This window comes from Oncorhynchus masou, chromosome 32 (genome assembly GCF_036934945.1).
Source record: "Oncorhynchus masou masou isolate Uvic2021 chromosome 32, UVic_Omas_1.1, whole genome shotgun sequence".
Classification (NCBI taxonomy): domain Eukaryota; kingdom Metazoa; phylum Chordata; class Actinopteri; order Salmoniformes; family Salmonidae; genus Oncorhynchus; species Oncorhynchus masou.
This window is the reverse complement of record NC_088243.1, coordinates 29,984,440-30,010,729: the sequence shown is the minus strand read 5'-3', so window position 1 is coordinate 30,010,729 and position 26,290 is coordinate 29,984,440. Positions and strand designations below refer to the sequence as shown.

Genomic DNA, 26,290 nt, shown 5'->3' with positions numbered 1-26,290 from the left:
TCAAATTACTGCAAAGAAACCACTACTAGAGGACACCAACAAGAAGAAGAGACTTGCTTGGGCCAAGAAACACAAGCAATGGACATTCGACCGGTGGAAATGTGTCCTTTCGTCTGGAGTCCAAATTGGAGATTTTTGGTTCCAACCACCATGTCTTTGTGAGACGTGGTTTGGGTGAACGGATCATCTCTGCATGTGTATTTCCCACCGTAAAGCATGGAGGCGAAGCGAGATGCCATCCCATCTGGTTTGGGCTTAGTGGGACTATCATTTGTTTTTCAACAGGACAATGACCCAACACACCTCCAGGCTGTGTAAGGGCTATTTTACCAAGAAGGAGAGTGATGGAGTGCTGCATCAGATGACCTAGCCTCCACAATCCCCCGACCTCAACCAAATTGAGATGGTTTGGGATGAGTTGGACTGCAGAGTAATGGAAAAGCAGCCAACAAGTGCTCAGCATATGTGGGAACCCCTTCAAGACGGTTGGGAAAGCATTCCAGGTGAAGCTCGTTGAAAGAATGCCAAGAGTGTGCAAAGCTGTCATTAAAGGAAAGGGTGTCTATGTGAAGAATCTAAAATATATTTTTGGGTTACTTTATGATTCCATATGTGTTATTTCATAGTCTTGATGTCCCCACTATTATTCGACAATGTAGAAAATAGTACAAATAAAGAAAAACCCTTGAATGAGTAGGTGTTCTAAAACATTTGACCGGTAGTGTATGTATTGCGGGAAGATCATGTACAGTTAACCAGGTCTGTTTTAAGTCTGAAAGGCATCATGGCTGTCTCTCTCCGTTCTTCCCTGTGAGCAGCCGGGACCCCAGCCAGCACCGTGTGAAGAAGTGGGGCTTCTCTCTGGAGGAGGCCCTAAAGGACCCAGCAGGGCAGGAAGCGTTCCTCAAGTTCCTGGAGTCGGAGTTCAGTTCAGAGAACCTCCGGTGAGAGATAAAGCCTTACAGGGACAGCCCACAGTGATACACAGTCACTATCCTCTTTCATTCTACTGTTTCACATCCATTTCAATTCCCCAGGCCATTAGATAGAGAGACTTTTGAGTAGCGGTAATGAGATTAAGGGAATGACTGCACTGAATGTCCACAGGGGGAGCTCTCCTCTCCTGGCAGATACTAATGGGAAGTGAATGCTGCAGACACTGATCTCTATTGGCTGTGCCCTCCCTGTGCCCCTTGGCTAGGTTCTGGTTGGCAGTGCAGGACCTGAAGCGGAGGCCCCTGGAGAACGTGGCAACCAGGGCCCAGGAGATCTGGCAGGAGTTCCTGGCAGAGGGAGCGCCCAGCTCCATCAACTTGGACTCCCACAGCTATGAGCGCACCAGCCATAACCTCCAAGACCCTGGACGATACAGCTATGAGGACGCACAGGTATGTATCACAACCTCCCCTATGCACACAAACACATATGCACGCACGCCCACACACACAGTCAATACTGCTACTACTACTGCACATACATTAAACCCCCTGCACATTAGTGGCTGAGAGGGGTGTGGATGGATAGATGGAGTGTGAAGGAAGTGAGTGAATAGCGGTGAAGAATCTGTGGTTGCCAGGGCCCACCCTTAGCGTAGTTGCAAACAACAGAATGCATTCGGTTTTCAGGGATACAGTTAATTCAACCTAGCTTCCTTTTCCTCTGAAAAACAGATGTGGAAACTCAGCTCAGTTGTCTTTTTAGGCCTGCGATGTTAGGTTAGCCAGGGCCTAATGGGCCGAGTAATGCCTATGAATAGCCCATGCATTCATCCTAGATTCCTTAGGTTCAAACTGTATTAGCTTTGTTTGATGGTGACTGCCTGATGGTGCATTAGCGTGGATGGCTCTGTGTTCACTCAGCCCTGTCTCGGGAGACTCCTCCCTCCCACCCTCCGTACCTCTCCCTCCCTCCCTTAGTCCATCCATGTTAGCACGCATGGTTAACATTCAGCTCCCCCGTGCCTTCTTACATAATCTCAACTCTCCCTGTCTCTCCCTCTTTCTCTCAACCCCCCCCCCCCCCGCATCACCGCCACCTTTTCCCTCTTCTCCAGGAGCACATCTTCAAGTTGATGAAAAGTGACAGCTATGCACGCTTCCTGAGATCTAACATCTATCAGGACCTCCTGCTAGCCAGAAAGAAGCCGGTGAGCTCTACTATAACTAACCCTAATCAGTCGCACCCTCCACCTGGGATATTGTGCATTTACTAAATATGTTTGAAAGCACTCCATCCTTTTTTGGAAGAGGATACATTTATTATAAAATCTACACTTTCTACAGATACTATATCTCCATTTACATCTAAACTGAGACATTAGCTTACCTTTGCTTGATTATTTTTGTCACTTATTATATTCTTTGACTCCTTCAGATTTATACATACAATCATGGCTCTCTAAAACAGAAAATAAAGCAAGTGCTGTTATTGTACTGTGTACTAGGATGATCAGCACCACAGCAGATCAAAGCATCATCTTCTCTTGGTGAGCAGCATCCCTGTGTTATCTAGTCCCCTGAAAAGCCACTCCCCCCTGCTGGCCTGGTCCCTAGCTTCTCTACCACAGCCACTGCTCTGGCTTCATGGCCTAAAATGTGTTTTGCCTTGAAACGCTTCTAACCTTCCCTCATCTCCTCCCCTCCCCGTGTCTCTCACCGTTTCTCACCCCCACCCACCCAACCTCCACACCACCCTGCCTCTAGTCACAGACAGAGAGTGAGCAGGGCCGTCGTACCTCCCTGGAGAAGTTCACCCGCAGTGTGGTAAGTTACCAGAAACTAGGGCTGTGACACAGGCACGCGGCCCAACGAAGACCTTTTTCAAGGTCAAAATGATTGTGAAGGCTAGTAGTACAGAGGTCTTTTACTTGCATTTCTTAAAAAAATCTGAAAAGGACAGGTAAGTGCTCAACATGTTGGCAGGGATAGCTTGTCTAAGTACTTTCTTGGCACAGCAATGTACACAGACTGCATGGTTTTTCAGAAACCCAGCCACTAAAGTTTGTTTCCATCTTCCAGGGAAAGTCTTTGACGGGCAAGCGGCTGACAGGGCTGATGCAGTCCTCCTGACACTGCCTGGGCAGGAGGGGCATAGAGAGACACCCCTGGAGGGGTCATGACCATGTGGGGAGAGGGGCGTGCTGGGGCAGGAGGCTCTCTTCTGAAGGGTTACAGACAGTACCATGCAGAACTGGGGTTAGGAATACTCACAGAACCACAGAGGAATGGATCATGCCAGCCAGGGCGGGCCTTGACCCACTCACTACATGGCATGCATACAATACAGGCACACACGATTACAGTAGAGCGACATACAAGCTCAAAGAGTCATAATGGGGTATATACATATATATACATTTCCATCTGCCCTCACTAGGCAGTCAGCAATAAAGACAGCAGGATAACAAATCTCTCTTTTTTATATCTATCTAAATCTATATCATATTTTTTCTTATACAGTACACCGCATAATCCTGTTCACTGATGGAAACTTAAAACCTGTTATTTTTTGCAGTGATTGGGAATATATTTTTTATTTGCCCATAAATCTAAGGTATTATAATTGTTATTATAGAAGACCGGTTAAGTAACTTTGAGGGAAATTCTCCATGCTTCATTACATTCCAAGAATAGGTATAAGGCCTTGATAGAGAATCTACAATGAATCATTGCATGTTTCATCAAAACATTTTGTTTGTTTAGAATTCATGCTGTGGTTGGATTTTTATTGATTGAAACCATGTAGTCCAATTGAGGTGAACGGCTTATTTTTCAAAGGAGACCTGGACAAGAAAGCTCTAGTATTTTACATAGACGATCATACACTCTAGAACACCTACCATTTGATTCAATCAATATAGATAGCTATAATGTTTCAAACCCCTATCCCTTATGGAAAATGTCAATAATATCGATGAGTTTATAAATGTGTGATTTCAGCCTTATTTAGTATTTTACACGGCATCATGGGGTTTACATATTATTCTGGACCTATTCAAGCAGATACATGCCAAATAAGTGCCACATCTGATCAGTCTAAGTGACATTCACATGCCTTACAGGCCCCTAATGAAAATAGCCCTGCATCACTACCATCTAATGGCGAGTAAAAACCATGCACAACCTCTGTGGAACATGTGGCCTGCCCTGCCCTAACAGGAGGTGTGACAGGAACATGTATTAACCTCCTTTAACCAGGGGAACCCATTGAGACCAGGGCCTCATTTCACCCCGCAAGCAGAGGTGTCCTACAGTATAACGTTTAACAGCCTAAGAAATTCAGTTTTATTCAGTACTAGCCTTTCTGTTGCATGAGTGTCAATGTAAACCATGCTCAAGTCATTTATCCATAGTCCAGTCTTTGGGTCAGAGAGATGTGTATGTGCTCATCATGTTGCAAGCCATTGTTATATTTGCCAAACAGTGTGCATGCTTGTTAGGGAAAATGCTCTGGCGAAATAGAGTTTAGGGAGTCTGAGCTGGGGAGTAAAAGTCACGTGAACAAAGACCCAGCAGGCTGCTTGGTTCCTCTTCTGTCTTCAAACACAAACAAAAGTGAAATGCCCTCGAAGCCCCACCACTGAACTGAACAGGAGCATCACCACTGAACTGAACAGGAGCATCACTGCTGAAAGGACAAACTCATGATATACACCTGACTGATATATTGCATCCACCCCTGGAACTGGAACATACAGTACATACCACTTGTACCCTCCCAGAGTCCTGAGCTAGAAGAGGGTATCATTCACAGCACAACAACAACTCCCTGGTGTGGTGAGGGAGAGGGGGGGGGCACATGATCAACTCAGATCAAAGTTTATTGGTTGCATACACAGTTATGCCAGAGACAATATTATGAAAGACAAATCGAGAGCTAGGTACTATAATGTTCAATCTGCATGGTCAAAATTCAGTTATTGACAGTTGTGTTCAGTGTTCTCAATCTATATAGTGATCTAAATACCACAATTCATGTGAAGTTAAAAATAAAACATTGCTGAGACCAAAGGGTTCGGAACTTTAAAGCCAAATTATATCAGAATAATATTTTTTTCCAGATAGAACGTTATAGTCCCAAGTTCTTGAAATACTGAGATAATTATTTCAATAATTGTTTCAATTAGAGTTGCTGCAATACACTGTACTGGTTAATATTTATGATTATCATAAACTGATAACCTCTTGACTGTAAGGTAGAGATGCTTCATGTATTGAGTCAGTGTTTAAAAATATTGTCGGCACAAACACAATAGTGTACAGAGTGCATTGTATATAAATTGACTATAGATTTCCATTATCTAAAAGCACATGTTATGGTATGGGCACATTACTATGCATGTAACATATCCAGGGAATTTGTGCTTCTAGTTTCTCAAACAGCAAGATGACTATTATCAATGTAAAATACCCATGCACCTGATATCTTGTGGGCACCAAATAATAAAACCTTTGGACCTCTGTCTACATGGTGACCTCTCATTTACAGTATGTGGTAACATTGTAATTACTACAATAGTGTTACATAGGACCACAGAAGAACATCCCCAAATATCCAGAGAGGGCAGTCTCATTCTTTATTTTCTTTCAATACAATAAAAATAGTTTAACAAAGACTTAAATTCTCTCGATTTGAGTTATTTACATTTGAAGATAAAATGACTGGTCAAGTCCATTTCATCTCTTGGCTCTATTCCGACCCCTGTGCTTCCTTCTAACTCAGGAAGGCTTGCTAAGAGCTCTGGGGTTATTGCTGTGTCTGACTCTTTGATGAGGTATACAAGCTATGCACTAGTACATGATTGGTGTTGATGACACTTGTTTCTATACAGACAGACATCACTGACTTCCATGAAGTGTTGGTTGGAAGTATACTGTATCATGCTGTTTGTTCGAAGACGTCAGCAGTGAGAGAAAAACAATGACCATAATAGCAACCAGGTTGTCATTTAATATGACTAACTTAAGACCTTTGAGGATACCATGGAAACACAGTAATTGATGGGGAAGTTGTTGTTGATACCAAAATAATTCTCCATTAGAAGTCCTAAAAACTAGATGAAAGGGTCCCTGAGGGAATTCAGTGTTAAGAATGTTTATGTGAGTGAGTGTCTAGAGTCAACATTTAAGACACAAAATATCTGATAGGAAATTATCTGATGCGATTGGTCAAAGAAAGATCTGAATTGGGCTGCCCGTGTAAACGCAGCTATATAGCACTTAAAAGCAAAATGTAAAAAAAAATGTTTTACAGCTTAAAGACTCCTTCTGCAATTGTAAGCAACTATCCTTGCATTATGCACACATGCCTTGTAAGTGATTCTGGACAAAAGCATTTGACAAGTGAGTCAGAGGAAGGAAAAAATATGGAGTAATGTGCCCATGAACTTGGTTGGGAACAGTTTAGAATACTGTGATTTGTTAAAGCTGGGATCACTAAACGTGTTATTGTGATGACTAAACCATAGGGATACAATCACATAAAAGGCAGGTAGGGGACAGTGGCTGACAATCAATGCATCATGACGCAGAGAACAATCAACAGCAGTACAAATCATACGCCTGAGTAGAAGTAGGTATTGTAGAAAGACAGAGGTATAAACAAAGCCCGAACAAACAGAATAATAAAATATACACCTCTCACCAAAATGACACTAACAACCCAAACTGTCAATATCGTGTTCAAAACAAAGGAACATAGCACGATTCTAACTTCAGGATGAAAGGGATTCAAGAAAGCTCTTGATTTGTTTGGCCCACTCAAGTGACATTAAAAAGAGTAAGAGAATGTCTAAGTCGTCCAGAGGTTTTGTTGTATAAGTGACAGAGGAAGTCCAGCACCGCAGCTATGACAGGGGCAGAGGTTAAAGTTCAGGGTGGTTCCAGTGAGGTCACTGGGTCATCGTGGCTGTCAGAGCTGGTTTCTTGCCTGGGTCGCAGGCTGGCACAGTGATGAAGTTAATGACGTCTCAGTGTCACATTGGATCCCGCCGGCTGGGCATGGTGGCCACAGCCGTAGAGGACGAAAACAGCAGGAGAAAAACAATACATTCTCAGGGGGGGAAATTGCTTCAAAAAGAGAAAATATCTGAGTTAGGGAGGATTAGGTTATGTGGTCGCTGGCAGGCTGGCATTATAGCGGTTGGACGGATGGCTGTTTGGTGGCTGACTGTCAAGACAGATAGGGTCTTTGGGCCCAGTGAAGGGATGTGTGGAGGCCCAGTTGAGGGTCCTGAACCTTGCCCCTCACTGGCTGCAAAGCCCCCTGGGTCCTCATGCCATGGTACTCCTACAACAGAGACAAATGGGTCAGATTGTGGAGTCACACACACACTCCAAAATAGCTGGCATAAAACCAACAGTTGATTTTAGCTTTGTTGATGGCAAATGCAAGGCATGAACTGATGTGTATTCGTATTCTCTTGTATTTAAATGAGAAAGTACTGTACTGTTTGAATAGGCCCTAGGTGCTTACCTTTCAGCAGGCCATGCCCTGCTTCTGGTACAACCCTCTGTTTAATTCACACATCAATCCTTTGCTTCACGCCACTCCATTTTCACATTATTATAATCCAGAGGGTGAAGCAGTGGACGTCTTTCCAAACTGCATGGGTGATTCTAGTGACATCAACAAGTCGAGGGAAGGGTTTGTGTTGACATTCATTCTCCATCCAGACATTGTCATTTAACTAAATTTCAGATAAATTATTGGATTTTATTTTCTCTGGCAAATCATCCCAAAAAGAGCATAATTATATCCACATGTTCCAGTGTTTTTTCATAACATATTTGCCTTTTCCGCTCCAGTGGAAAAATAATCCAAGAAATTCTTTCCATTTCACATAGGGAGCAAGTCATTTGTCTAGAGACACCTTCAGTTGCATTCAAAGTTAATGTAAAAAAACACATTCATATATTATTAAACAAGGTTCAGTAGATAACAAAATAACACTTCTTGCATTTCTCTCCTGAAATAATCACTTTAAATAAAAACATTTAAAAAGAAGCAGCAGACTTTTGCCAGAGGTTATCCATATTAAAAATAGTCTTTAAACCTAGAAAGTTCTTCTCTATCTGTATCGGTTGGGCGTCCCCTTGCCGTTTGACGAGGGCTCTTCAAGCTCATCGTCCTCAAAGCCGTGAAACGTGGACGTGTCACTCTCCGAGGTGGTGCCAAACAGTTCCTCTGCCCCAGCAAACGGCCTGCTGTCCTCCTTCTCTTCTGGGCGGCCAGCTGGCAACAACAAGATGACAGGATGATGGTAGCACATAACAGCTACAGCACAGCTTAGTCATAGTCATGGTTTTGGATGCTGTGTAGCAGAGCAGGGTACTCACTGGAACACCGGCAGACTGAGCAGGGACCCCTCTCCCCAGATTTACCCCTCTGCTTGTTGGAGCCTGGGGTGCACCGGCATGAGTCACAGTAGTTATTGGTAATGGCAGTACTACCTGGACACTTCTGACCTGCAGAGGATAAACAGAAGGCTGGATCAACTAGATATGAACAAAATTAATGAGAAAAAATGGTGTTTTCAAAGTCCTCAGACAGGGTTGACCTAAACATTATGTGTGTACATTGTTGGTTAAAATGGGGCTTGTGAACTTGCACTGAAGACAGAAATCACATGTTGACAGCCCAGGGGAGGTGGTTAGCCATGAGGCGCAGGTAAACCTGATGCACTGTTTCACCTACAGCTATCCCTACTTTAGCTAGTTGACTGCAACAAAGCTCACATGAATATGCAAACTGCATACTAGGAATAGCCATGACGTTTAAAAACACACATTGGCTCTCTGTGTATTTCTATTTCTGTGGATGGTGAAACCAGAAGAGAGACATTTTAGAGGCCTTGAATATCAGTTTGCGTGCCTTACGTTTGTGTCGGTCAGAGCGCTGTGCGGAGGGTGACCGGGAGGACTCGGACCCCCTCTCCTCTGCCAGGTGGGAATGGGTGTAGTGGTAACTCAGCCCTGTACGGTGCATGTAACGCTTCCCGCAGACTGGGGGGGGGGCACAAAACACAGACAAAACACTCACTTCTTCCCTTCTTAGAACATGTCTATCAACACGAGACATTAAGTATTGCATCTTTGTGCCACTTTCAGAGCTAGACACACAGGGATTTGGTAAAAATTCAAAAAGACCTTTACATCACAATGTTCCCATCACTGCACTGAAAACATTAGGATCGATTTCAACATTAGGGACACTGGTAGTGTCAGGTAGTATGTTTTCCACATTTGAGCATTCATGTCATTTTTGTTGCACAATGGCTTTATCACATCTTCCAGTATGCTCAGTAAGGTTGCCAAATAAGGTCATATCTGTAGACTAACAAAACATGCTTTGAGAATTTCAACAAGTTGAGTTCTGTAAATAGACTGATAGGATCCAAATGGTGGAGCTTAGCTTATCTGTTGGAGAAAGGTATGAAAATACAGGGAACTGGTTCACACCTCAATAATACGGAACACAATCAGGAGAAACAAACTTGATGTGGGAACAAGTGTTTCAAGAGTCACACAACATGGACTCATTGTTTAGAGAATGGATATAGAGTACACCAATAAGATCGCGGAGAATACTAATCAACTACAAACAAATCCACATTTCCTAAGATACCAGTAAAAGGCAACAAGTCCAGATACCAGACGCCACTGTTTTTAACTTATGCTTTTGTTGGCATCTCTCTGAAATGGAGAAAACACAAAGCAAAAAAAAAGAAAAAAAAGGAAAAGGGCATGAGTATGTCCCACCCAGAAAGTCCATAACTCCGGCCTAGGTTTTCCACATGCAAATGCCATGCCTACTTGAGACAGTGACAACGCTGTCTCCTCTGTGCTTCTCATCTCTGGTAAGAAGCAAGTGGAAACACACATGGCTCTGATAAATGTGAGAGTTCTCCAAGAGGGATTTGAATGACTTATCTACATAGTGCTGAAATGTTAGGGTTTCATTTAGTTTGAGTTAAGACCTGATGGCTAGATCGTTTAAATGCTGTCCTGAAGGCACCACAGCACCTAATCTCTTTGTAGAAAGACATCCAGACCAGAGAAATCCATATCCATTTTTATGATTAAAATATACTGTTTAACTAGCTTACAGAGACATGGTAGTACCATCAGCTCTCTTCAGGAGAAGGTCTTTAACAAAACCAACCATTTGAAATGGAGATCAAATGTCTCATGACTGGATGATATCATAATGCACCTTTTGATACGATATGTGAGGGTGGTTGATCATTATTTAACTCATTTACTTACTGTCACAGCTATATGGCTTGTCCTGGTCATCCATGTCTGTCCTCCTGCGACCTGAAATCCGACCCTGTGGGGACAAAACAGCGCTAAGCCAGCAGAAGCCATAAAGACTCAGTGATTCAAGGAATGTGGCAAGCAGAAGTACATGACAACAGTGTCATGCAAATGAAAAGGAAACCTACAGATTAATCCCATAACATACTAAACTAAAATGTCCAACCGACAAGTTACCACCTCAAAGGCAGACCCAGCACAATCAGGAGTGTATCAACAGGCAAACACTAATACCTGTGAGACTGACATCTTTCCTGCCAGCCAACAACGGTATATGCTAGGATATATTTCTACCCCATTAGTTGAAACTATGATGTGTTAATTTTTTTTGTGTGGAAAGATACACATGAGAGAATATAAAGGGGGGAGGTGATTTGTATAAGAATTTACATTTTTGTAAAAAAAAAAGAAATTAAGTGAAATTTCACTTGCAAAGAAAGCAGCCAACAGATAAGCAAATTTCTACAGGTGCATTCAACTGGCTGGCAGGGTAATAGGTTAGATGGTAGTTCATAGCTACAGGTTGTCTGTTTCCATTGTCATAGTAACAGTCTGTATGAAGGAAATGTTTCTCAGGACAGGTATTTTTTTAAAAGCTGATGACTGGATTGTGATGGGAAAAAAATACTAATCTATAATATAAATTCTGTCAGTATAAATACAATAGTACTTAGCCATGGTACCAAGATGATTTGATGCATTATAATGAATTGATTCAGCTCATTCTCTAGCACTGAGTGGTATTCAGATAACAGGAAGTCCTCACAGCACAGATGCCCGGATAATGAATGCAAATATAGTACCAGTGAGGGACTGAATCCATTAATGAATTATTAACTAGGGCAGTCATGTGCATTAGCAGTAGTTCACTACAGTAGAGTATGTCTCTGCGGATCACCTACCCTGCTTTTTCCTCTGTGTCTTTTTTTGGGGGTGTCCACGTCATAGTCCTCATCGTCATGGTAAGCATCTTCAGCTGCGTCAGCCTCCAAGACCCTCTGTGGAGAAAAAGGAATAGAGAGAACTCCCCCTTGTCTAGAGGTCAAAGACACTGCCTGAGGAAGTATAAAATAAGGTAATAAAATGTGTCCAGGATAGATGGCTGTAATAAAATATGATGAGGCCATAAACCTCTTATACTTGCCATTTGCATATTTGAGCACGTTATGACAGTGTGCCCTTATAAGGGTTGACCCCATTTAGCCGACTGGTCGATGGGCTGTTGGTCGACCGAGATTTATTTAGTGGAGCAGTCACAATGTTTTTTTCGGGGGGGGTTTCATGGTGCACTAGACACCTGTCTGATTTGCGGTGTCTCAAATCCATTGTAGAAGCCATGGGGATGGCACAGTTTATCACCCTAAGACATGTGATACTGCAATTGTATATGGTTATATTACTGTGCTTTCGGAAAAGCATTCAGACCCTTGACTTTTTCCACATTTTGTTACATTACAGCCTTATTCTAAAATGTATTGGTTTTCCTCACCCACACACATACAAATACCCCATAATGACAAAGCAAAATCTTATTTTTTAGAAATGTTGAAAAATGTATTAAAAATAAAAAACTGAAACACATAAGTACACATAAGTATTCAGACCCTTTACTTGTTGAAGTACCTTTGCCAGCGATTAAAGCCTCGAGCAGGGGGGGGGGGGCATAGTACAGCCAGTCGGCCACTTGAATCCGGCCCATAAAAATAAAAATAAAACATTTGCCTCCAACTTCGTGGTATCCAATTGGTAGTTACAGTCTTGTCCCTTCGCTGCAACTCTCGTACGGACTCAGGACAGGCAAACGTCGAGAGACCTGCGTCCTCCGAAACACAACCTAGCCAAGCCACACTGCTTCTTGACACATTGCCCGCTTAACCCGGAAGCCAGCCACACCAATGTGTTGGAGGAAACGCTGTACATCTGGCTTCCGACCCGCCACAGGAGTCGCTAGAGCGAGATGGGACAAGGAAATCTCAGCCTGCCAAAACCTCTAACCCAGACAACGCCTCATGGGTCTCCCAGTCACGGCCAGCTGTGTTTCATTTGAGCGAGACAACTCAAAGGCGAAATCCATTAAAACCAAGATAATGTAATTCATTGCCCTTGACAATCTGTCGAGGATGATGTCGGCTTTCGCCGACTGGTCGAGCACCGATACACACTACCATGTAGGCTCTATTTTTTCAGATGTTGCCCTACCGGAGTTACACAGTATTGTTGAAATTCACATCCATGAGCTACTTGCTACGGACGTCACTGCTATTAGCTTTATGACAGACATTTGAACCAGCGATGTCAGCCCCATGAGCATGCCGAGTCTGACAGCGCAGTGGGTCGACAAGGATTTCGTATGCTCAAGAATGTGCTGGTTCTCATACCGCTGCTGTCATTTCAATGGCATTTGAGAGCATGTTTGAAACATGAACACTCCTAGCGCCATTCAAACAACTGACTGGAGAAATAAGCTCATCAACTGTGTCTGCAGCAGACGTGATAGCGTCTGTCATGGCATTGAAATGCCTGCTCAAGAAAAATGCCGACAGACCGTGGGGTTAAAACTTAAAGTACTCGAGGCTGTGAACAAGCGATTCGGTCGCATTCTCTCTGAGCCTCTTTACTGTGTTGCTATCATGCTCGATGCTAGGTACAAGGACCGCTAATTCGATGCAGACAAGAAAACAGAGTTTATGTGAAATGTTACAGACACAGCTGGACAAGATGGAAACGGACACAGTGACAGTACGCAATGGGGAAGAGAGGCCACGGACAGACAGAGCTGAAACTTTACTGCTTGACATGTATGATGAAATCCTGGTTGAGAATGAAACGACTGAACAAATGAACAACAGCACAGCAAGTACGTGAAATAAATGGGTTTTGATTATGTTTTACTGGTAATGGGGACACATGTAAATGCCAACAAAATAACTTTTTGGTAAGTGTGATGTGTAACCTTTAAATAGGCAAGTCAGTTAGAGCAAATTCTTATTGACAATGATGGCCTACCCCGGGCCAAACCCGGACGACGCTGGGCCAATTGTGCGCCGCCCTAGGGAACTCCCAATCGCGGCCTGATGTGATACAGCCTGGATTCGAACCAGGGACTGTAGTGACATCTAAGGCACTGAGATGCAGTGCCTTAGACCGCTGCGTCCATGTCTGTTTTACATAGTTAACTGTACTAGAATGCTTAACCTTTTGGGATAGGGGGCAGCATTTTCACTTTTGGATGAATAGCCTGTTTTTATTTATAGGCTGTTTTCAACTTGTCAATTTCAAATTATTTTCAAACAAGTTTTTATTTTCTAAGAACAGTTTGAATTGAGGTGTGTTCCGCCTCATTCATTCACATAAAAGTAGTAATTTTTACTTTTGTGGACCAATACATTTTTGGACATCTGACCCGGACAAAATTCCCCCAAATACTTCCCAATAGTTTGTGCAGTTCAAGTCTGCAGACTTTTTCTCATCTCCCGTCCTGCACAGAGTCTCAGTGCTAGAGGTGTCACTACAGACACTCAGTCTCAAATCCAGACTGCGTTTCTATCAAAGTAAGTGCCTTAAGTTATAAGTTTCTGTATGTCGTATTATACCATTTCTACTGTAGCTCACTGTGTATATTCTTTATACCGCGGACACGCAAGGTAATGTTATATTCAATTGTGCTTATGTAGCTAGCTACATACTTCTATTAGCTCTGTTAAAACAATGATAATTGTGTCAGAAGTATTTGCTTGTTGTAATTTGAAGCTACCCTGTCAAAATATATTCTTGTACCACTTGGTCGCCTTCTGAGTGCATTACACAAAGCTGTTTATCATGTCCGTCATATCCACTGCCCCCATTTTGAGGTTATAGTCAAACACGCAGTCAGGTTTGATTTCTCTCTCCCCTCAGGTGGTCCTCCTTCCCTTTGGCCGACATGATTGCTGAAGACAGTGGAGAGGACATTGATGTCCCGTTTGTCATGCCACTTTACTGCCAGCGGTTGACATTTCTTATTTTGTATAACAGGTGATTTCGGATGGCAGTAGCATTGTTGATAAAATGCAGTCGTCGCAGCAGAACTAGGAAGTGGTCTTGGGAAAAGACGGTGGAAAACAAGGGAGTTGCAAACATAGGATCTGTGCTCCAGTATTCTCTTAGGGAGTTCTTCTTTACTATCCCCATGAGAAGGACTGGCACCAGGAAGGTATACATTTCACACTCCTGGCTCGCTCTTCTCCTGTAGCTCTAAGGCACAACAATAGGTCTCTACTATGTCTCCCACCAGCTCCTCTGTCAGAAACAACTTGAAGCACTCTGCCTCAGATGGAAATGGTAAGGGGCGTTGCACTCCAGACTGGGACTCAAAGCAAACAGCAGGACCAAGAGGGGTGAAATAGCTGTAAGCCTTCCATCTACCACAGACCTCCAGTACTTCATCCATTGTCGGTCTGTCTCCATCACCACCAGCATCTTCAAAGGGACCTGGGACTTTGTCAGTGGACAAGGGGTCCTCAGATTCATGGTTCTCAATGGCTGGGGGGCAGCTCCTCACTGTCAGAATTTTAAATAATATCCAGAATTTCCACTTATGTGAGTTGTCTCCTTTTTGAAAGAAATTGCTAATGCTACAGCTTAGCTCACGAGCTACATACATAAACAACACTGAATGGCCCAGAGGGGGAGTGAGAGGTTATGTGGTTGACTGCCGGCACCTGCTATTTGTATCAATAAATCACTATCAGAAAATGTTGTGTTAATTATTGATATATTTACTGTTCTTTTTACGTTTTCAAGTAACAGTGATAAATCATGCATTCCGATTCTTGCATAGATTGTAATGGTTGTACTGATTATGAAGAGCTAAGCTAATTCCAGCTATGTGTGTGGAGCCATGTTTGTTGACATACAATGCATTCTGGGTTTCACATAATCGTCTGTCTGACCAAAGATGCTATAACAAAATGAGGTGAGCCAAGGGTTCACTCCTTTTTTGAGAACTTCAGGAAGTGAATGGTGGAATGTGAACGATGGTAGATGACACAGCCCTTCAAAATGCATACTATAAACAGACCAAACTCATCTTGTCAACTCTTATCTTTGGTTTCTGTGAGGAAAAGCAGCATGGCGGCACGCTGAAACTAATCATCGGATTACTTTAGATTTCTAGAAAGTGTTTTACTCAATTATTTCGATCATTGGTGAGCTCACCCGTGATGCGATTAGTTATAAATAGTAATAGCTAATTCATATTGTAGTTTGTCAGCTGAGTGTTACACAAATATGACCGCTTGTGTTGCGTCAATCTTTCCTCAGTTAGCACTAGGACAAATGTAGCCGACATGATTGTGTTATGCTATAGATACTTCTGTGAATATCTGAACATTGTATCCAAAAATAAACTGCTTACATTCTGGACATAACTTTGTAAGCACTGTGTTTTTGTAAATAGTTTCTGAAAAAAAGTGCGGCCAGCTCAAATGCTGATTGTTGAATCATTTGAAACTGTCCGTTCTAAATAAGCGTTATAAATAAACGTTCTAGTCACGCGGGTGTGATCGTACGCTTCAGGGACCACTGTAGAATGATCACACCCGTGTGATGGTACGTGTGAAAAGGTTAAGGGGAAACATTTAAATGTCTTGGAATGGCCTAGTCAAAGCTCAGACCTCAATCCAATTGAGAATCTGTGGTATGACTTAAAGATTGCTGTACACCAGCGGAACCTGTTCAACTTGAAGGAGCAGGAGAGGTTTTGCCTTGAAGAATGGGAAAAAAAATCCCAGTGGCTAGATGTGCCAAGCTTAGAGAGACATACCCCAAGAGACGTGCAGATGTAATTAATCGCTGCAAAAGGTGGCTCTACAAAGTATTGACTTTTTTTGGGGGGGGGGATAGTTATGCATGCTCAAGTGTTTTGTTTTTGTATTATTTCTTGTTTGCTTCACAAGAAAAAAATATTTTGCATCTTCAAAGTGGTAAACATGTTGTATAAGTCAAATGATACAACAACCCCCCCCCAAAATCAATTTTAATTCCAGGTTGTAAGGCAACAAAATAGAAAAAAATGCCAAGGGGGTGAATACTTTCACAAACCACTATCTACAGAAGATAAATAGGCAGCAGAAGCAGGATCTGAGTGTTTTTTTAATAGCCTACTGAATCTGTAAGCACCAAGCTTCATGCAACAGCAGAATGTTGGATAAAGCAATTTCACAGATGTGTGTTTTTAATCTTTGCTAAGCTGTAATAAAGGCTATACCATTTGTTCACGTTGGAACAGACTGTTATTACTTATAATGTATTTAGTCTTGTTTATACTGTTCCAAACCGGCATAACAATATTGTAATCTAACACTACCGGGTTGTCTGTTTATTACCTTTGACTAGGCAGAACAAATTCTTATTCTTACTGCCTTGTTCAGGGGCAGAACAACAGATTTGTACCTTGTCAGCGCAGGGATTCAATCTTGCAACCTTTCTGTTACTAGTCCAACGCTCTAACCATTAGGCTACCTGTCACCCCTAAAATAAATTTTATTTATATAATATGCATGCAGCTCTTACTCCTATACCCTCCTTTTTCTTGATCTCCTTATTGTTATTACAATTATGATGATCATCATTATAATAATAATAAATCATGTTGTTATCATTAGTAGGCTTTGTACAGTATCCTTGTATAAGCACCATCGAGCTGTAGGCCTAAGAGCGCATCCTGTTTAGTCTTAATACCGTAACTTACATGCTGACCAAACCGCCTTCGCGCGCATATTGATTTTGTTCCCCCACACCAGACACGATCAGGACACACAGGCTGCTTTTGCAACAGCTAATGGGGATCGTAATAAAATACCAAACTCCGAACGAATTATAATGGGGACAGGTCGAAAAGCATTAAACATTTGCCAATTTAGCTAGCTAGCTTTCTGTTGCTAGCTAATTTGTCCTGGGATATAGACATTGGGTTGTTGTTATTTCACCTGAAATGCACAAGGTCCTCAACTCCGACAATTCCACAGATATAACAGTAAACCGAATTAGGTTCTGCTCCTTCCTTGAGGCCTCTTCTTCTTCTTCTTATTATTATTATTATGATTATTTTGGACTTAATATGGCGATTGACAACCAACATTACAGAATTACTACAACTTAAGTTCATCTTTCGATCACCCACGTGGATATATGCTTCTAAAAACCAATGAGGAGATGGGAGGCACCGGATTTACAGCGCGTTGAGTGTCACAAATAGAACCGACTTCTATTTTAGCGCCTAGCCACGCAGACAGTCGCTGACGCCCGCGAGCAGTGTCGGTGCAATGATTGAATAACATGTATATTCAAACTTATTTTGCAATGCTCGCAGACTCTCTGGTACACTTATTTACTGTTGCTTACACGGTTTCAAATGGTCAGAATAAAGTATAATATTGTAATCTAACAGCAACTGTTTGGCACAGAATACTCACAACGTTCGCTCCTATACACTCCTTTTTCTTGATATGCAGTAGTTCCCACAACTAAGTCAAAGGTCTTCCACACATCTGACTTCCCTTTCTCCTCCTGAGCAACCAGTAAACATTCACAGTTTGAGACTTTCTTTTAGACGTCCTCCACATCCATTTAGCAGTCGACATTACTGTATTCGGAGTTTGCTATAACCAATTTTTTTATATGATTATGATAGGCTATAGGTCAGGCCATATTGGACATATGTATGCGATGCTTACATGTTTCACATAAAGAGAACAAGGGTTGAGGGAATGTTTCTCCTAAAGAAATTAGAGATTTCAGTAAAATAATTTTTCAGTCAGAAACATGAAAAACTAAATGGCTGGAATTATGTTGCAGCTTTGCAATAAATACTGCTGTGATGCCTTTTCATGGCAGTAGGGAGGATAAAAAATGTTTTAATAACGTGTGACCATCGGGCTCTTTGGAGTCATTTGTGTGTCTTAACTATTTAATCAATGTGTGGTTAAGTAGACAAGCTCAGTGCATATGTAGATTATTTTATTCAAAACACACAGGGTATGTCTGTCTATATATAGAAAAATAAGTTCAAACATTTCAACCAATGGATTTGTTGAAAGAACAGGACGACTCTCGGTTGACCAAGATATTTTTTTGTTGGGGACAGCCCTAGCCCTTATACACTGTTCCAGGGAGTTCTGTTATGCTCAGAAGCTATTGGGTTAAAACTTCATTATAACCCACCTGGATCTCTAGGAGACTCTCCTCGTCCTTTGAGTTGTTCCTCTGGTCTAAGCCCTCCCCTCTGAGAAGAGCCTCCAGCGTGGTGCCCTGTGTGGGAATCACATCCTTGCCTGTGAGTCCTCCATCTGGATAAAGAGGAATAGTCACACAAATAAATAAAATAAACCCGAGAGCCGCCCGTCACATCAATCAAAGTACAGTCGTGGCCAAAAGTTGAGAATGACACAAATATTAAATTTTCAAAGTCTGCTGCCTCAGTCTGTATGACGGCAATTTGCATATACTCCAGAATGTTATGAAGAGTGATCAGATGAATTGCAATTAATTGTAAAGTCCCTCTTTGCCACGCAAATGAACCGAATCCCCCAAAAAACATTTCCACTGCATTTCAACCCTGCCACAAAAGGACCAGCTGACATCATGTCAGCGATTCTCTCGTTAACACAGGTGTGAGTGTTGACGAGAACAAGGCTGGAGATGACTGTCATGCTGATTGAGTTCGAATAACAAGCTTCAAATGGAGGTTGGGACTTGGAATCATTGTGCTCCTCTCAACTATGGTTACCTCCAAGGAAACACATGCCTTCATCATTTGTTTGCACAAAAAGAGCTTCACAGGCAAGGATATTGCTGCCAGTAAGATTGCACGTAAATCAACCATTAATCGGATCATCAAGAACTTCAAGGAGAGCGGTTCAATTGTTGTGAATAAGGCTTCAGGGCGCCCAAGAAAGTCCAGAAAGCACCAGCAGGTCCAGCAAGCACCAGCAAGTCCAGCAAGCACCAGCAAGTCCAGCAAGCACCAGCAAGTTGATTCAGCTGTGGGATCGGGGCACCACCAGTACAGAGCTTGCTCAGGAATGGCAGCAGGCAGATGTGAGTGCATCTGCACGCACAGTGAGGCCAAGACTTTGAGGATGGCCTGGTGTCAAGAAGGGAAGCAGAGAAGCCACTTCTCTCCAGGAAAAACATCAGGGACAGACTGATATTCTGCAAAAGGTACAGGTACAAAAGGTACAGGGATTGGACTGCTGAAGACTGTAAAGTCATTTTCTCTGATGAATCGCCTTTCCAATTGTTTGGGGCATCCGGAAAAAAGCTTGTCCGGAGACGACAAGGTGAGCGCTACCATCAGTACTGTGTCATGCCAACAGTAATGCATCCTGAGACCATTCATCTGTGGGGTTGATTTTCAGCCAAGGGAGTGGGCTCACTCACAATTTTGCCTAAGAACACATCTATGAATAAAGAATGGTACCAACACATCTTCCGAGAACAACTTCTCCCAACCATCAAGGAACAGTTTGGTGACGAACAATGCCTTTTCCAGCACAATGGAGCACCTTGCCATAAGGCAAAAGTGATAACTAAGTGGCTCAGGGAACAAAACATTGATATTTTGGGTCCATGGCCAGGAAACTCCCCAGACCCTAATCCCATTTAAGAACTTGTGGTCAATCCTCAAGGAGGCGGGTGGACAAACAAAAACCCACAAATTCTGACGAACTCCAAGCATTGATTATGTAAGAATGGGCTGCCATGAGTCAGGATGTGGCCCAGAAGTTAATTGACAGCATGCAATTAGCAGGGTCAACACTGCAAATATTGACTCTTGCATCAACTTCATGTAATTGTCAAAAGACTGACACTTATTAAATGCTTGTAATTATGCTTCAGTATTCCATAGTAACATGTGACAAAAATATCTAGACACTGAAGCAGCACACTTTGTGGAAATTAATATTTGTGTTGTTCTCAAAACCTTTGGCCACGACTGTATAGCAGCAACTCTAAAGACACCGATAGGCAGAACCGCATTTAGTCTTTCCCAGGAACATACAAATTGCTTGATTTTTGAACGCATCACTATAAACACCATTTCCCTTCATTAGGGAGGTGAGATACTCTCTCTGTATAGCTTATGTTTCTATTCAGGTGACGAAAGATGGCTTAATGCAATGTGTACTGACGTGTTTCAAAGGTAGGCTAATGTGGGCTTGCTATTTGGAGCATGCAAACAGGGACGACCTACCCTTTTTTTTACACTCAATGCTAATGAAAAGCTGTAACTGTCAATAAATATAGGTACATTTGTTATTTGGGTGAACTGTCCCTTTAATGTAAATGTTACATAGAGGTCAAAACAGAGTGTGGATGAGAGAAAAAAAAGAACTAACATTGGCTGGTAGTCAGTCTAGCCTGGAGATCACTCAGACTTTCTTCATTGAAGGGTATTTCATTCAGCAGTAGTCTCATGATGTTAAGAGGACAAACTTCAAAGCCTCAACTTAAGCCTTTTAATCATACCTTCAGACACTCATCTCACCAAGTGAAATCACCTAGCAGTCTCACTCCCTGAGCTGAATGCTAACATGCAGCAGTTGATGAGTGGTGAAGATCTAAGTAGGTAGAAGAGGGAGGCAGGGGTATGCACTAACTACCATATGCTAGTAACTCTCAGGGCTCATCTACACCGAAGCCCCGATCCATTGTGTCTGCACATGTTGACTTTCAACTCTCAGCGACTAGACAGCCCCTCCCCCCTGGGAGCTGCAGGCTAAAAATAGAGCAGGCAGCCTGCAGCAGGGAGCCGATTCTGCATGCAGCCCAAGTTTCCCTCTATCACCGCCAGTCAGACAGCAAGCAGCACTAACTCTGGCTGGCTGCAGCGATAGCTACCTCTGCCCAGCTACAGGAGAAGGCACTCTCCCAGTGGAGTCTGGAGAAACCAGGCAGAGCCAGCTAGTGCCCCACTACTGGGCACATATCATATTCACTGGTATGTTACACAGTGTAGGGCAGAGTGACTTCATGTGTGTTACACAGTGTTACTGTTAGAGCAGGGTGTCTTAGTGACAGGTAGAGAAGAGCAAAGTGAGGCTCAGTGAAAACATTACAATAGGAAGTGTGAGTGTAGGGCAGAGTGACTTAATGTGTGGGAGTGTAGGAATGAATGGGTAAAAATAAATAGAAGTGGGTGATAGAGTGAGCGGGTTTGTGAGAAAATGTTCAGGAACTTATGAGTAGCGACAAACTCCGTTTTTCGTAATACATTTATTAAATGCAGTCTCTTGTGATTCCTGTCCTCCTCCCAGCTGAGCAGGCTAAAATTTGATTACATGTTCTAGTTCTCGCAAAACAAGTACTCGCTCACTGAACGGAGCACTTCTCATTTGATAAAAAGTGACTAGCAGGCTGTTTGCTTTCCACACTGAAATTGAATGATGTGCTTTCAGATCATAAATAATAAGATAATAGAATGGGAGATGAAACACACTGGACTGACTGGTGATGAGACACAGCAGAGAGTTGCAGGAGTCTTGTGTGGGGAGGGGGGATTTCTATTACCTATCTGGAGGCCACAGAGGCGCAGCGGAGGGTCCATGGAGGTGTGCAGCCGCCTCTTCTTCCTCCAGCAGCGGGCGGGGTATGTATACATCTGACCTGCAGCAACCCCTATAAAAACAGACAGGAACTGAAGAATACACCTCACGGTTCTCACCCCCCCCCCCAGCCTGATACATAATGTGTTGCTTTAGCGACCCTAAAAGAGTGAACTCAATAGTCTTATGCAGTTGTATATATGAAGGGTTCTCACTGGAGGCAACATAAACACTATTGGATATCCTTATATAGACATGTTTGTAGCTGTAGTGGCCAGAGGGACATATTTAGATACAGATGACATTACCCACTAAACCTCAACAAGTGAATGATCGTTTTAGTAAACCACAGAGCCAGCCATCATGCTTTTCTATCTCTACCCACCAGGGCTGCGGTGGTGGCGCTCCATCCAGATGTAGCAGTTGTTCTGTGCCACGCCGGTCTGGGAGTCCAGGAAGGGCAGGCGCACGCTGCGCTCAGCACACAGGCGGGCATTGTAGCTGCGGCACTGCTCAATGGCATCCTTGTAGAACTGGTCACCCAACCTGCAGCAGAGAGACCATTCAGACCGGTCAACACCACTTGTGGTTGGCACTGACAGGCGCTGGTAAAGATACTGAAATAGGCCCAATGGCCAAACTAGTGGTTAACCAGACAATTCATTTTAGCCATGTCTCATTGACCACCATGGACCACTGGAAACATACATGCATACATACATATACACACACACACTCAGTAGGGGAAGATAGAAGTTTCCATGTGACTGTCACAAATTCCACCATTGAGACTAGCTTACATAAACCTTACACATACAAACTATAAGATGGAGGAATTGTTTTTTTGTTTTTTTAAAGGCAAATCGGCACCCAAAAACACTGATTTACGAATTAAAATCGGCCATTCCGATTAAGTCTTCTTTTCTTTTTCTAAACTTTTCTGTCGTCACAGAAAATGATCACAGTGGCATGCCATTCATTTTCTAATAAAAGCTCAGTACTGGGGTATTGTCCAGACAAAGACTTTTAGTGTAGCAATATTAAGTTGTGCCAGTACTGGGAATCTTGTTAAAAAAATGTGGGCACCCTTGTCATTCTGTTGATTTGAATACCTGTAACTATTTAGCACTGATTAATTGGAACACACAATTGGTTTGGTGAGCTCATTAATAACTTCTTCGATATAGGGGGCGCTCTTTTAATATTTGGATTTAAAAAAAACATTCCAGTTTTAAACAAGATATTTTGTCACGAAAAGATGCTCGACTATGCATATAATTGACAGCTTTGGAAAGAAAACACTGAAGTTTCAAAACTGCAAAGATATTATCTGTGAGTGCCACAGAACTGATGCTACAGGTGAAACCAAGATGAAATTTCAAACAGGAAATGGCCAAGATTTTGAAGGCGCTGTGTTCCAATGTCTCCTTATATGGCTGTGAATGCGCCAGGAATGAGCCTACACTTTCTGTCGTTTCCCCAAGGTGTCTGCAGCATCGTGACGTATTTGTAGGTATATCATTGGAAGATTGACCATAAGAGACTACATTTACCAGGTGCCCGCTTGGTGTCCTCTGTCGAAATTATTGCGTAATCTCCAGCTGCGTGCATTTTTCCATTTGCTTCAGAGGAGAAACCCAACTGCCACAAATGATTTATCATTGAATAGATATGTGAAAAACACCTTGAGGATTGATTCTAAACGACATTTGCCATGTTTCTGTCGATATTATGGAGTTAATTTGGAAAAAAAATTGGCGTTGTAATGACTGAATTTTCAGGGTTTTTTCTTAGCCAAACGCGATGAACAAAACAGAGCGATTTCTCCTACACAAATAATATTTTTGGAAAAACTGAACATTTGCTATCTAACAGTCTCCTCATTGAAAACATCCGAAGTTCTTCAAAGGTAAATGATTTTATTTGAATGCTTTTCTTGTTTTTGTGAAAATGTTGCCTGCTGAATGCTAGGCTTAATGCTATGCTAGCTATCAATACTCTTACACAAATGCTTGTGTAGCTATGGTTGAAAAGCACATTTTGAAAATCTGAGATGACAGTGTTGTTAACAAAAGGCTAAGCTTGTGAGTGAATATATTTCTTTCATTTCATTTGCGATTTTCATGAAAAGTTAAACGTTATGGTAATGAGCTTGAGGCTATGATTACGCTCCCGGATACGGAATTGCTCGACGCAAGAAGTTAAGCCTTGAACTTCATAGACAAGTGCATCCAATCATGAGAAAAGGTATTTAAGGTGGCTAATTGCAAGTTGTTGTTCTCTTTGACTCTCCTCTGAAGAGTGGCAACATGGGGGCCTCAAAACAACTCAAATTACCTGAAAAAAAAAGATTGTTCAACATTATGGTTTAGAGGAAGGCTACAAAAAGCTATCGCAGAGATTTAAGCTGTCAGTGTCCACTGTGAGGAACATAGTAAGGAAATGGAAGACCACAGGCACAGTTCTTGTTAAGGCCAGAAGTGGCAGGCCAAGTAAAATATCGGAGAGGCAAAGGCGAAGGATGGTGAGAACGGTCAAAAACAGCCCACAGACCACCTCCAAAGACCTACAACATCATCTTGCTGCAGATGGGTGTCACTGTGCATCGTTCAACAATTCAGCGCACTTTGCACAAGGGGAAGCTGTATGGGAGAGTGATGCAGAAGAAGCCTTCTCTGCACACACGCCACAAACAGAGTCGCTTGAGGTATGCAAACGCACATTTGGACAAGCCAGCTTCATTTTGGAATAAGGTGCTGTGGACTGATGAAACAAAGATTGAGTTATTTGATCATAACAAGGGACGTTATGCATGGCGGCAAAAGAACACAGCGTTCCAAGAAAAACACTTGCTACCCACAGTAGAATTTGGTGGGGGTTCCATCATGCTGTGGGGCTGTGTGGCCAGTGCCAGTACTGGGAATCTTGTTAAAGTTTAGGGTCGCATGGATTCCACTCTATATCAGCAGATTCTTGGGAATAATGTTGAAGAATCAGTCACAAAGTTGAAGTTATGCCAGGGCTGGATATTTCAACAAGACAACGACCCAAAACACGACTCAAAATCTACCCAGGCATTTATGCAGAGGATCAAGTACAATGTTCAGGAATGGCCATCCCAGTCCCCAGACCTGAAGATCATTGAGAATCTATCTGTGGGATGATTAGAAGTGGGCTGTCCATGCTTGAAGTGAGCTGTCCATGTTTTGTAAGGAGGAATGGTCCAAAATACCTTCATCCAGAATCCAGACACTCAGAGGCTATGGGAACCATTTAGAGGCTGTTATTTTAGCAAAAGGAGGCTCTACTAAATATTGATATGATTTTTCTATTGGGGTGCCCAAATTTATGCACCTATCTAATTTTGTTTGGATGCATATTGCACATTCTGTTAATCCAATAAACCTCATTTCACTATTGAAATATTACTGCGTCCATCAGTTATTTGATAGATCAAAATGAAATTGCTAATCCAAACGCCCAATTATTTATAAATGGAAATCATGGAAATTGTCAGGGGTGCCCAAACTTTTTCATAAGACTGTAAATAAAACATGCATTTCGACTGTCCGGATATCTGCCCAAAAAATGATATTAGAATAGTGAAAATAATTTCAAATGCCCACCCCTAATGCATAGGGCTGTGACTGTCATGGAATTTGGGATGACAGTAATTGGCCAGTCAAATTACTGCGGTCTCCATAATAACCGTTTGAATAGCATACATCTTTTTTTATAGACATTTTTTCTCTCTGCTACAATAGATTATATTTCTGTGTTCTGCTGCTGCACCTTACTTGCACCTTGGTGTGCTCATTTGCTGCAACACCTTGCTTGTTTCAGCAAGGAGCAGCAAGCAAGTTTCATCACATTGTTAAAAGAGTCCATGATACCAAATAACAGACTCAACCGATGGAATGCCCAGCCATCCCCGTGTCTTCAGTCAGCTGTTCATATACGTAATTGTGCCAGCCCTAGATATGCATAAAGGTTCTGATCAGACAGATTATAAACCATGTTAACCAGTGTTTTCCACTAGTGCTGGCAGTCGGTAAAACAGTCGGCAAAACAAGCGATTACAGACCCATTTTCAAACGATTACAACCACCTGTCAGTCAAAGTGAGTGATGACAAGAAAACACTACTGGTTTGACATGAATTTGCACTTCCCATAATGTCGTAACGAAGACTCAAAATCCACTTAGTCTATGGTTTTCTGGCACATTGATTTTCTTTTGCTTTCTTTTTGTTTTCAATGACGGCCTAGGAACAGTGTTCAGGGGCAGAATGACAGATTTGTACCTTGTCAGCTCAGGGATTTGAACTTGCAACCTTTTGGTTACTAGTCCAACGCTCTAACCACTAGGCTTCGCTGCAGTCCCATAAATA

The 26,290-nt window shown here is 42.5% G+C and overlaps 2 protein-coding genes across 4 annotated transcripts in view; one reads left to right on the top strand and one right to left on the bottom strand.

Moving 5' to 3' along the window:
• LOC135525892 (regulator of G-protein signaling 6-like) overlaps positions 1–5,465 on the top strand; it is a 62,235-nt gene extending 56,770 nt beyond the window's left edge. Inside the window, exons 13-17 of one of the 2 annotated variants that reach the window (XM_064953852.1) lie at positions 819–944; positions 1,202–1,388; positions 2,054–2,146; positions 2,703–2,762; positions 3,018–5,465. In XM_064953852.1, coding sequence (XP_064809924.1) covers positions 819–944; positions 1,202–1,388; positions 2,054–2,146; positions 2,703–2,762; positions 3,018–3,068 — 517 coding nt within the window. In that variant the 3' untranslated portion in view covers positions 3,069–5,465. Of the gene's footprint in view, positions 1–818; positions 945–1,201; positions 1,389–2,053; positions 2,147–2,443; positions 2,763–3,017 lie in introns of those variants that run through there. The other variant, XM_064953851.1, reaches the window with a different exon arrangement.
• An 87-nt stretch (positions 5,466–5,552) lies between these two features.
• The window catches only part of LOC135525893 (zinc finger protein DPF3-like), a 38,884-nt gene continuing 18,146 nt past the window's right edge, over positions 5,553–26,290 (bottom strand). The window contains exons 2-11 of one of the 2 annotated variants that reach the window (XM_064953854.1): positions 22,287–22,447; positions 21,867–21,974; positions 18,519–18,643; positions 11,219–11,314; positions 10,266–10,329; positions 8,877–9,002; positions 8,337–8,465; positions 8,054–8,232; positions 7,474–7,616; positions 5,553–7,287 (exon numbers count right to left, since the gene is read on the bottom strand). In XM_064953854.1, coding sequence (XP_064809926.1) covers positions 8,069–8,232; positions 8,337–8,465; positions 8,877–9,002; positions 10,266–10,329; positions 11,219–11,314; positions 18,519–18,643; positions 21,867–21,974; positions 22,287–22,447 — 973 coding nt within the window. In that variant the 3' untranslated portion in view covers positions 5,553–7,287; positions 7,474–7,616; positions 8,054–8,068. Of the gene's footprint in view, positions 7,288–7,473; positions 8,233–8,336; positions 8,466–8,876; positions 9,003–10,265; positions 10,330–11,218; positions 11,315–18,518; positions 18,644–21,866; positions 21,975–22,286; positions 22,448–26,290 lie in introns of both variants that reach the window. The other variant, XM_064953853.1, reaches the window with a different exon arrangement.